This window comes from Drosophila nasuta, chromosome X, assembly GCF_023558535.2.
Source record: "Drosophila nasuta strain 15112-1781.00 chromosome X, ASM2355853v1, whole genome shotgun sequence".
Lineage (NCBI taxonomy): Eukaryota > Metazoa > Arthropoda > Insecta > Diptera > Drosophilidae > Drosophila > Drosophila nasuta.
Window position 1 is genome coordinate 9,694,702 of NC_083459.1, and position 12,697 is coordinate 9,707,398.

The 12,697-nt window shown below is 35.5% G+C and overlaps 1 protein-coding gene across 4 annotated transcripts; it reads left to right on the forward strand.

Annotated features, from left to right (window-relative positions):
- Window positions 1–328: 328 nt before the first annotated feature.
- LOC132796660 (uncharacterized) lies at window positions 329–4,555 on the forward strand. Of its 4 annotated transcripts, XM_060807910.1 has the most exons (3): window positions 329–2,394; window positions 2,455–3,300; window positions 3,352–3,526. In XM_060807910.1, exon 1 carries the CDS (start codon window positions 467–469, stop codon window positions 2,276–2,278), a length of 1,812 nt encoding a protein of 603 aa, XP_060663893.1. In that variant the 5' UTR covers window positions 329–466; the 3' UTR covers window positions 2,279–2,394; window positions 2,455–3,300; window positions 3,352–3,526. The 4 variants fall into 4 exon arrangements, with proteins under 4 accessions (XP_060663893.1, XP_060663892.1, XP_060663890.1 ...); XM_060807909.1 differs by lacking the exon at window positions 3,352–3,526 and adding an exon at window positions 4,414–4,555 and having other exon boundaries at window positions 329–3,300; XM_060807907.1 differs by having other exon boundaries at window positions 329–3,300; window positions 3,352–3,525.
- Window positions 4,556–12,697: the final 8,142 nt, after the last annotated feature.

Here is a 12,697-nt window from a genome sequence, read left to right on the forward strand (position 1 = left end):
CATTATAAGAAACTATTAGTAATAACTTAAATTGAAACTTTTCGTTGTTTGTATAAATTTATCATATTTTTCAATGTTGAAATGAGAATATTTTCTTTAATTATTGTAGAATTCTGACCTTAAATTTATACATGGACATTTTAAGAACAGTTTAGCATGAGTCAATAATTGTTTCTTGATTTTGAAACGTTTTTAGTATACAAGCTTTAGCTTTTTTACTCAAATTTAAGTCACTTTAAAATGCTAAGAAGCAATTATTCAAATAAAACTCAGTTAAAAGCAAATATTCATTCAATCAATATACGTTGAAATTGCTGTCATATTATAAACTTAAATATATTTCACTTCGAGCACAGTTTCAGTCGACAACTAACTACTAAATTATCAAATATTAAAAATATTTACTAGAAACTTATTTTCAATAAGTATTTAAGCTGCTTGAAGAGAAGGAAAAAACATTCGAACAATGGATTCTACCGAGGGAGGTCATCAACACGAGAGTGAATCGAGTTCATCGTCAACAGAATCATCGAATGGCCAGCAACCTCCACGTCCATTGGACCCAACATTGCAGCCTCCAAATAGTGGTGAATCTTTGAAGAATCTTCCAAATACGAATCAAGAACCTGTGATCAATCGTGAATCTGTACGTGTTATACTATCGCAAAGGGATTATAAGCATGAGCCAGCTGGCGAATGTCGTCATTCCCCAATGAGAACAACTCGCGATAGAAGCGCAGAATCGCGATATAGCCGCGACGTCGATATGGTGCAATTATATCGTCCCAGAGATGAACGCATACCGCAAGAACAATCCAATCAAGCATATTACTCGCATGCCTTTCGGACCGAGGCACAGCCTGTTGCACCATGGGAACGCGGTCTGGATTCGAATATCGCAGAGCGGCGATCACCAAGATTCGAAAATATTCAGAAGGAATCGCGCATTGCTCCTTGTTATGCTCAGGACCAGCCGCAGGACTCGTTTGTAACTCGTGATTCTGTACAGAACTCGCAATTTTCTTATGGCTGGAAGATACCTGCAATGAATTCTCTCACAAGGAACTCCATTCCTTATGGGACTTGTGCAAAAGAAAATATAACTTCTCAAGGCTCTACAAAGAACTCGCTTCCCTATGGAGACTGTGCTGAGGACTCGAAAGCTTCTAGTGGCTACTGCACAAATATAATGCGAGAACAAATTGCGGAACCTGTTTCCCAGGAGCTGCAGAAATATAATTCCCCAGGACCATCCCTAACAATAGCAGTCACATCCAATGCAATGAGCGAAGCTAATCAAGAACCCAAACAGCGCATTGCTCCTTGTTATGCTCAGGACCAGCCGCAGGACTCGTTTGCAAGTCGTGATTCTGCACAGAACTCGCAATTTTCTTATGGCTGGAAGATACCTGCAATGAATTCTCTCACAAGGAACTCCATTCCTTATGGGACTTGTGCAAAAGAAAATATAACTTCTCAAGGCTCTACAAAGAACTCGCTTCCCTATGGAGACTGTGCCGAGGACTCGAAAGCTTCTAGTGGCTACTGCACAAATGTATTGCGAGAACAAATTGCGGAACCTGTTTCCCAGGAGCTGCAGAAATATAATTCCCCAGGACCATCCCTAACAATAGCAGTCACATCCAATGCAATGAGCGAAGCTAATCAAGAACCCAAACAGCGCATTGCTCCTTGTTATGCTCAGGACCAGCCGCAGGACTCGTTTGCAAGTCGTGATTCTGCACAGAACTCGCAATTTTCTTATGGCTGGAAGATACCTGCAATGAATTCTCTCACAAGGAACTCCATTCCTTATGGGACTTGTGCAAAAGAAAATATAACTTCTCAAGGCTCTACAAAGAACTCGCTTCCCTATGGAGACTGTGCCGAGGACTCGAAAGCTTCTAGTGGCTACTGCACAAATATAATGCGAGAACAAATTGCGGAACCTGTTTCCCAGGAGCTGCAGAAATATAATTCCCCAGGACCATCCCTAGCAATAGCAGTCACATCCAATGCAATGAGTGAAGCTAATCAAGAACCCAAACAGCTGGTGGAGAACGTTCAGTTGACAATAGCGACACAAACCGAAATCGATTTAGAATTTACTGTCGAATTGTGGTGTTCAATTTTTGATTCACTTCGCATGCAGCACATAATCTATGAATATGATAACAAATTGATATGGTTCATTGCTTTGATGGGGGTTATGATACCATTTCTAGCAGTTATGAAGTTTATTTTCTATCTTCTGAGTCTAATACTTTCAAAGTTTTGAATTGCAAACATATATGTATTGTAATCAACTGGGAGTTCAATGAATGTGGAGGATTATAAAATTTACCCAAAAACATATGTTTGAGAATTGCAAAAGCAAAATACATAAAAGAAAAGGTTGATTATAGAAAATACCACATTGATCAAAATACAAAAGATAAATATAACATTTTTCAGATCACTTTCAAAGTTAATATTAAAAAAATGACAAAGGAAAAGTTTGCTTATTGAACTTTAAACATTGAGATAAATAATATGTAAAACTATTATAAATACCGAATACATAACAGAATAGGTTTATTATAGAAAATACCAAATGGATTAAAATACAAAGGAGAAATATAACATTTTTAGATCAGTTTCAAAGTAAATATTAATAAAAATATTAATGACTTTAGCGCAACTCTTAAAATTCAAATGGATTATATTTTATCGTTGTGAAAAACTTTTGGTGTGAAATTTGATTTTAGAAATTACAGAATATAGCAGAAAGGATCAAAATACAAAAGACTAATATTACATTTTTCAGATCAGTTTCAAAGTAAATATTAAAAAAAATATTAATGACTTTAGCACAACTCTTAACATTCAAATGGAATGTATTTTATTATTGAGGAAAACTTTTGGCGTGAAATTTGATTTTAGAAATTACAGAATATAGCAGAAAGGTTAAAAATACAAAAGAAGAATATAAAATTTATTAGATCAGTTTTAATATAAATATTGTAAATATGACAATGGAAAAAATTTCTGTTTTTTGGCCTCAAATATTAAATTGACGATTAGAAAGGATTAAAATACAAAAGAAGAATAAAATATTTCAACACAAGAGTTAAAAGAATTACACAGTTTCCCTTTGGAATTATGAAATGCAGCTGATATCGTAAACAGAACTTTGTACTGAAATGAGAAAAGAATTGTAATATTGTGAAGAACTTACTGTAAAAGTAAACTTTGTGATCGAAAAACACATTCAAAGTATAAAGTAATAACAGCTAGAAGTTCAAATGATGTTCCATAAATGTGAGTATTTTGATAACATTTTATTTATTTTAATAATATAATAACTATAAGAAGGGAGTGCTAGCTGCTAAGGCCATCGACATGAATATTTTGATAACAGAACATGTGAAATCGATATCTTTCTGGGAGTTAAGGTTTCAAATTAATACACATTATAAAAATAAAGAAAATTGTCAACATGAAAAGTCTTCCAAATATAATAAAATCGAATTCTCTCAGGGAGTAAAGTAAACATTTAAAAAAAAAGATGGAAAATCTCTTTCCTAAACATGATAAGCTGGTAGTTAAAAGAGGTTCCTAAATTATGCACATTAAACAATAAAAAATAAAGGGAAATCTCTTTCTCAATTATCAAAAGTTTTCAACAAATAATACTCAATATGAAAAGATAATCATAGTTAGAAATTCGGGTTGTATAGCCAAGTCTATAGGTTATGTGACGTTCCGAAATACTACCATAGTCAAACAAAGCACAATGCGAGTGATTTCCGCTGCCAAAAATGGAAGTGGAAAAGTGTTACCCACAAAGGGGGAAAAGCGAGAGAGAGGAGAGAACTGCTTAAGCGATGGATTCGAGATGCCTGAATCTCAGACATTCACTTGGACAGACTGAGGACAGTTGTTGACATGGCGCCGCTCAAAACTGTTGCATTCTTCGTCATCTCCAGACTACGTGTGTGTGTGCATATGCATGTGTGTGTGTGTGTGTGCATGAAAGTGTGTTGCTTTTTCCGGTCTTTGACATTTACAACAGCTCGCCATGACAGCGTTGGGGTTGAGGCGAAGCAAGGGGCGCTCTTAGTCATCCAAGCAGAGTTGACAAGAAGGGAGACACACACACACACAGTAACACACATACACACACGAGCTAAAACCATAATGGCGTCATAAAGATGATATCATAATTTCCTACTTTGCTTTCCTTTTTGCCGTTTTGTTATTCCAGCTTTCTCGCTTTCTACTGTTGCACACTTTGCGCTGCGACTATTTGCCTTTGCCTTTGCCTGGCATTTAGCTTTTCCTTTATTATTTCTCTTCTCTTCCTGATTTTCATTCCACCACTATTTTCTTTATTATTCCTTGTTGTTATTGCTTTGTTGTTGTTTCTCTCAGCCTTTTTGTCAAGCATTTGAATTGCGGCGTCAATATTTGTCAGGGCCAGCCCTTAAAGTCATCAGCATAAGGTCTTAAGCTGCCACAGAGCTGTGGAGAAGAAGCTACGCTTAATGCGCAACGGCCAGCAAATCGTTCCAGGAAATTGAGCGAGCTGCACTTCAAGTGAATTCCAGTGGCAAAAAAACAAAATATAAAATTATGAATAAATTTAATACTATACACAAAAACAACAACAACATAATAAATAAACAACAACGAGAGCGGCCAAAGCTGTAACTGAAGCTGAAGAAGCGGAAGCAGCAGCAACTGCAAAAAAAACCAAACAAGTAAGAAAGCTACAGTCGAGTGTGCTCGACTGTGAGATACCCGCTACCCATTTTTAATAAAGTCAAAATATTGCGGTATAATTTTCAAAATATACCGAATATACTGCAAAAATACTAAAAAATATACTAACTGGTATATTTGGTATATCGATATAGTACACCATTCAAAATATACCATAGACGGCACAATATACCAGATGGACCAAAATTCGCAACTCTAGCTTTAAAATTAGGCTTGTTATTCGATTTTTTTGATTTGCGGGGGCGGAAGTGGGCGTGGCAAAAATTTGAAACAAACTTGATATGCGTGCAAACATAACAAATGCTGTCAAAAAAAAAATATAGCTCTATCTCTTATAGACTCTGAGATCCAGTGATTCATACGGACAGACGGACGGACGGACAGACGGACAGACGGACATGGCTATATCGTCTCGGCTGTTGACGCTGATCAAGAATATATATTTTATAGGGTCGGAGATGCCTCCTTCTACCTGTTACATACATTTCCTGCCGGCACAAAGTTATAATACCCTTCTACACTATGGATAGCGGGTATAAAAAGGGAAGAAACAGCGCGTGCCAATCCGCACAGCACAAGGCCGGAAACTCGTTGGGGGCGCAATGTTGCAGCAGCAATGCAGCTATGCAGCAATTCAAATGAAACCGCTTGCGCTTGCCCCCTAGAGTTGCAAGAATCTATTTAAAGCACAAACGTGTCCATTAACGGGGGAGTGCGACAGAGATGGGGTGCGAAATTTGCTGTCATGAGAAGCGCTGAGAAGAGCGCGACTCTATTTTTTCCTTGTTGTTTTTTGTGTTTTTTTTTTAAGTGGAAGCGATAAAAACGGCGTCGACGACAGTGTCTACAGGATATTACAGACATCTGGCATAGTCCAATTATATGGATTATATTTAAGTACGAGTTGGTTTATAAGCCCAGCTGATTTAGCATTTCCTCGTATGCCAGTTTTTTAATACTCCCCCAAGTCGAATGTGCAAAAATAGTTCCCTATATAAAAAGCATATGGTGCTGAGGCTGGTGAAGCGTGTAAATTCAGCTAGTCAAGCAGCTGCTAGATATAAGAAAATATCTACATTTTTATACCTGCTACGCATTGTGGGTAACATAATTGTGTGCCTTTGGTATATTTTAGTAATTTTCGGTTTAATGTGCATGGTTTCACAGTGTTGTTGTTCAGAATGGGCTAACCATTTCTGACAGTTAAGCTTATTCAGTATATTTTTGTATTTTTAGTATATTAATTTGGTATATTTTAAGTAGAATAATACATGGTTTTAGAATTACTGAAAATGCGTAACGGGTATCTCACAGTCAACCATTCAGCAGTATACACCAATATTATTTTAGTATATTATTTTGGTATATTTTATGTAAAATACCTCACCGCTTTGATTGTTTTGTTAAAATGGGTAGCGGGTGTCTCACATTCAACCCTTCGGTATACTTCAGAATTTTTTCAGTATATTTATTTGGTATATTTTAAGTATAATAACACCCGGCTTTACTTTTACCAAATATGCGTAACGGGTATCTCACATTCAACAATTTGGTATGCTTTAGTATTTATTCAGTATATTGTTTTGGTATATTTTAAGTATATTAATTTGATCAATTTTAAGTAATATACCGCACGATATTGATTTTATTGAAAATGCGTAGCAAGTATTTCACAGTCTAGCCTTCGGTATACTTTAGTATTTTTTTCAGTATATTATTTCGGTATATTTTATGTAAAATGTGTCTCACATTCAACCCTTCGGTGTTCTTTTTTATTGTGTGTTCTCATTTTATTGTTTTGGTATATTTTTAGTACATTAATTTGATCAATTTTAAGTAATATATCTAGCCTTCGGTAATTATTTTAATATTTATTTAGGTATATTAATTTGGTTTTATTTAAAAGTACTACTGCATTCGGTTGATTTTATTGAAAACGGGTGGCGGGTATCTTACAGTCAACCATTCAGTATACACCAGAATATTTCTTTAGTATATTATTTTGGTATACTTTAAGAATAATACCCCACTCTTTTGCTGTTCTTATTCAAAAAGGGTAGCGGTTGTATCACCGTCAAGCCTTCGGTATACACTTCAGCTTTTTCAGTATATTATTTTGGTATATTTGAAAAATAATACCGTATTGTTTTGCTGTTATTGAGAATATGTATCGGGTATCTCATAGTCGATCATTCTTCCACTTAAGCTCTCTTACTTATTAGAAATGCTTTAAGTCTTGGAACATTTTAAACGTGCCTAATTGTCAAAAACTTTGGTCAGCATATCGTGCTGTTTTAGTTTTATTTAATCGACACATCGCAGATCGTAAAATTGCCTCACCTGTTTTTTCTTTTTGTTGTTGATGTTGTTGTTGTTTGTTTTGCTTGGTTTGGTTTATATTGCAGAAGATGCTCTCGCCCGATGGCTCGGTTTAATTATGTGGCATAATATAATACATACGGAGAGATACACATAAATATCTGTTATCTGATTTTATCTGTTTCGCTTTATTTGCTTTTTGTTGTCTTAATGAAAATTCATTAAATGAATTAAACATTTTTTATGACGCCTTCGCCCTAATGGCTTTCCGTTTTGGGCACGAAAACTTTTTGCCGCTTCGCTTCGTGTTTCGTGTTAACATTTAACGCACCCTAAACCACCGCCTCGAAGTCGAAGTCGAAGGGTGGGCTCCCTTGCTCATATAACATATATATATATAGAGAATATATACACTATATAGCATTTAGAAGAGGAAGAGGAGAAGCAGAAGCATGACAGCTCTTGGAAATGGCAAAACTGTGTGGTAACCACAGTGCTGGGGCGAGTTAATAAAATTTTATTTGCATTTCAATTCATTTACTTGCATTTTATTATTTTATTTTGATCGTTTTGCCAGACAATTGTCATGAAATCAAATAAAGAAACTTTATGGGAAGACCATTAAAAATGAGAAAAACGAAAACAATCAGAAAACACAAAAAAAAAAGAAAAAAGATATGTATGTCTGTACATGCAACATTTATAAACTGAAGGAAAAACAAATAAACATACAACACAGAGAAGGAAATGTAAAATTTGCCATCTTCTTGATTCAATCATTGCGAATATGTTTCATTTTTGACATTTATATTTAACATTTGCTGAAGGAAAAACTTCTTTGCATTCTTTAACCAAATGGAAAATGAAAAACTAAATTACTAGTATCTATCAAATTGCTCGAAAAAAATAGAACAAAATGTTTTACTTTCAAGCTGATTTAATTTGTTGTTCTGTATTTATTTTCGTCTCGTTTCGCAGATCATTTTATTGCCAACGAATAAAAAATGAAATGGGGGCTAATTAATGCAAGTTTTATTCGGATTTGTTGTAAAGTTGCAAAAGTGTGTTGAGATTGTGTTAAACTTGAGCTCGATAATCCCGAGATTGTTGTTTACGATTTGTGGATGCATCTGGAGGCGTCTCTCACTCTCACTCTCTCTCTCACTCTCTCTCTCTCTCTCTCTCTCTCTCCTTCTCATTTTAAACTAATCGCGCTGGCCTTTACCATCTGTTTGGATCCTGTTACAAGGCACAACAGCTCCTTGAGGCTGGCTCCTTTTGTGTATTATGTTCTAGGAAAGTCTCGTAAATTTAATGATGTTTTTTTTGTACTTCCCTGGCTGGAGGGGTGGGGGGAGCCGAGAGGTAAGCCACTTGGCGCCTGCCTAATGAAGGCGTTGATGAGACGCCAAACGAGAAACGGCGAGAGAGCAACAAAAGGGGGGAAGCACACAAGCCGGCTGGCTGGCTGGCTGGCAGCTAGCTCGGTGTGTCTAACGTTCTAGAAATAACATTTGTTGGTAATAAATTCCAAAGATAATACACCCACCGACTGCTGTGTGTACGGTAAAGGCAAAGGCAACAACAGCAGCAGCAACAGCAGCAGCCATAACTCGACTCGGCTATTTATTGCAGCGCCAAAGCGGCATCAGTTGCCAACTTCAGCTTCAGCTTCAGCTCGTTGCTGTTGCTGTTGCTCTTATTGTTGTTCTTGCCAGCCACTAAGCTAAGCACAAATATAAATTTGCAAGCACACAACGCACACACACACACACACACACACACCTTAGCATTGAAATATTACACCTGCAATTGGCACAAGTGAGTGAGGCGTTTTTCGCACCCACACACAATGACACAAATAAGCACACACACACACACACTCACACGCACACATAGAGACACTTAAGCACACACGAGCTGTTAATGAGCTTGCTCTCATGTGTGTGTGTGTGAACATATAATGATGCGTTTATTAATGCCAGTCATAGTCTTTATTAACAAGATGAGACGCCCATCTAAACTAATTTTGGGTTTTTTAATTATCCCAACATCATCTTGAGTTTCATCCTATTATTCCTAGTGACATTCGCCGCCATTTTCTTTACACACACACACACACACATGCACATTAAAACCCACTTCAAATGAAACAACGCGACTCTGTGAGTTTCTTCAGTGCCTTTGGGCCTCTGCAAAATTGATTAAAAAGCAAAATACAAAAAAAAAAAAACAGTAACATCATAAAACTGTTTTTGGGTATTCATTTTGATATACATATTGTCATTAAATTTTCCACATTCTAGATAAAAAATCAAGTATTTTAATCTTAATTGTAGCTTGGATTTTAGATCAAAAATTAAGTATTTCAATCTTAATTTTAGCTTAGGTTTTAGATTCTCTGACGGAATTTGTCGCGACACTATTTGAAGTGTAAAAAATGTAAAAAAAAAAACGAAAACATTTTTAAATATTCTTATAGAGTCGATGGCCTTAGTAGCTAGTACTCTCTTCTTTTAGTTATTATATTATTTTGTATAATAATTAACATGTAAATAAATAAATAAATTAAATTTCTATAGCTCTGCTAAGATTAATTTTAGGAACTATTTCTGGTTTGCGATAAAATATGTAAATTCGTTAATATTTTGGTTTGCCTACAAATTCGTTCATTTTTGCAATTATCTTAAAAAAGAAGAAAAACTTATACCAAAACTTTGTTCTTATTTGGATTGAAAATTAATCTTTTAGCTCTTGATTAGCACTTTAATTAGAGCTATAAGATTGATATTGATTGATAAGATATTATTGCCAGAGTATTCTCCATATGCATTCCGGATTAAGTTGTTAAATTAAATCTGTCTCTAAAATACTTTTTGAACTACAAAATTCTTCAATCAATCGGATCATTCTTTACCATTTTATTTCTTTCCTTTACTTTTTCATTTCATTTTTTTTTACTTTCTTATAGGATAATATAATAGAATAATATATATATATATATATAATATGTTTGATTTGTATGTTGTGAATTTAACACAAATTTTGATTCAAGTTGTAATTTGGAAAGGATTTTGAAATATGCAGTGTATAAAATATTGTTTTAAGATTACTTTTGCTCGTATCTTGATAGTTCATCAAATGTGATTCATATAAGACAAAAAATGATTCGAAATGTGCAGATATGCTAAACTAAAGCTGACAAAGTAAGTTGCTGGTAATCATTAGCTAGCCCATATATGTTATTTGAACTTTACTTAACATTGTTTTTCTTTATACTATATACAAAATTGTTGGCCATAATAAAATGAGTGTTTCTTATAATAAAATTCATTTTGAGAACTCAATTATCTCAATTTCTTTTTACTGAAATGAAGTGGATATTTTCACAAAATTTGAAATAAACTAGTTAATACACTTTATGAAAGAAGTCAACATATCGTAGTCCCTTTATACATACCTTAACTTACATGAACTACAATTGTAAAGAAAATATTTAAAAATGATGTTACTTCATTTAAGTTATGTTTGCTCAGTGGTCTTGTCTTTTAAATGTCAGCAAAATATCGATACGTAAGCCATGTTTTCATAAGTTTGAATCACTTATTTAAAATAGAAGTCAATTATTTAAAAAAGAAGTCAAGTTTTAAAAGATTTCGAAATTTTCCAATATAATATTTTTCATGATAATTGAAAAGAATTAAGACATATATACTCAAGATTATATTCAAGGCTATAGTTTTTTAATATTCGAACATTTTCCCCCCAACTTGTAAAACATCTCGCGATTTACGCAAATTGGAGTCAAACCAAATGCGAATCGGATTAAGTAAAGTTAAGATTTACTTTCGTTTATTAATCAGTGCGCTAATAGAAAAAGGCACGCTCTAGGGCATGAAAACCGTCATCGTATTAAATATGTGATAATGCAAAAAACCAAAAGAAGAAGAGGAAGAAAGATGTAGCTTTGTCGTTGTTGTTGTTTTATGTGCTTTCTTTTACAACATTTGCCACTTACTCCAGAAGCAGAGAGCAGAGAGCAGAGAGCAGAGAAGCAGAGAAGCAGAGAAATGTGGGAAATGAGAATGGGAACATGTTGCTTCGTTTGGTGTACGTGGGCGCACGGGGCGTGTCATTAGGTTACATGCCTGTAATTACAATTCACAGAGGAACGCACAATATGCTGGCGCATGAGCCAAAAAAAAAAAAAAAATGAAAGGAATGGGAAAAAGGGAGAAAGGGAGAAAGGAGAAAGGGAGACAGGTTCTTGCGTTGTAAGTACGAGTATGTAAATCCGTGTGCCAAGTAATGGGGGCGAGGGGGGAGGTAAGTGGGTAGCTGGGTCATCGATGCCAGAGTTCGTGGTCTCTACACACACACACACACACTTATACACAAATATGCAGATTGTCTTTTGCCAGTGGAGGCAACAAAAAAAGAGGAGAAAAAAAAACTCGCTCACCTTTTGTGAAACAACAACAAAATTATGTCATAAAATGTTTTTGCGTTGGCTGCTAATGTCGAGAACACAACACACACCCAGAGAGAGAGAGTAAGAGAGGGAGGGGGAGAGGGAGAGGGGACATACGCACACACATGTGCACCTTGCCACAAAATGCCGCATTAAAATCACAAAATACAAATACAATATGCAGGGCAACACAATCTGTGGTTGCTTCTGCTACACACACACACACATACACACACACACACATACACACACTTACACTTATACACTTAGAAACCCATAAGCGCCACCCACTCGATGGCAGCCAAACGCCAGCGGCAGCGTTACACGTGAGGCAAACTTTTATGTTTATGAAAAATTACGTGAAGAAGCGCCCAAGCAGTGTGTGTGTGTGTGTGTGTGTGTGTGTTTGGGGCAAGTGGCAAGTGGCAAGTGGCAAGTGACTAACTTTGCCAAGTTTGCCAAGGCGATAAAAGGCGCTACAAATTTCGATATGACCGTTATTAGTGTGACACTCTGCCACAAGCAGCGCAACTCGAGCGACATTCAGTCTATGCCACACCAACTAAAGACTTTCCTCGTGGGTCGTCTGGCAGCAACATGTGGCGCCGCACACACACACACACAGACACGCGTTCAAATTGGTCACGGGACGCTTCTGTGATCCATTCGTGGCAACTCGCGTAAGCTGTCATTAAAGACAACAGCAAGCTGATCTCTCTTCAAGCCAAGAGCTGTCTTAGCCAATGGAATAGCCTATTACCAATAGTTGAGGCAATTTTGAGTCCACCTTCTTCTTCTTCTTCTTTTTTTTTTAGTGGCTCACATGACCTGCGGCAATGTTGCAACGTCGAACGTAACTGCACCCATTAAATTGAGCAGCTTAAGCACTTAAATATTCAATTTATTATTGAACAAATTATATGCATTAGCTGTCTATAATGATATTATAATGTAAGAACTACATATATAATAGGTAGATATTCATAAATTACTCCATCTTTAACATTATAAATATATTTTATATAGTTAAAGTCATATATTTATTTTTAAACTTAAAGTTTACGCCATTTTAAACATTCAACATATAAATAGTATAGTAAAAGTTATATATTTATTTTTTCATCTTAAACATTAAAATTAAAA

Coding starts and splice junctions, on each gene's coding strand:
- LOC132796660 (XM_060807909.1), top strand. CDS start 467: ATGGATTCTACCGAGGGAGGTCATCAACACGAGAGTGAATCGAGTTCA.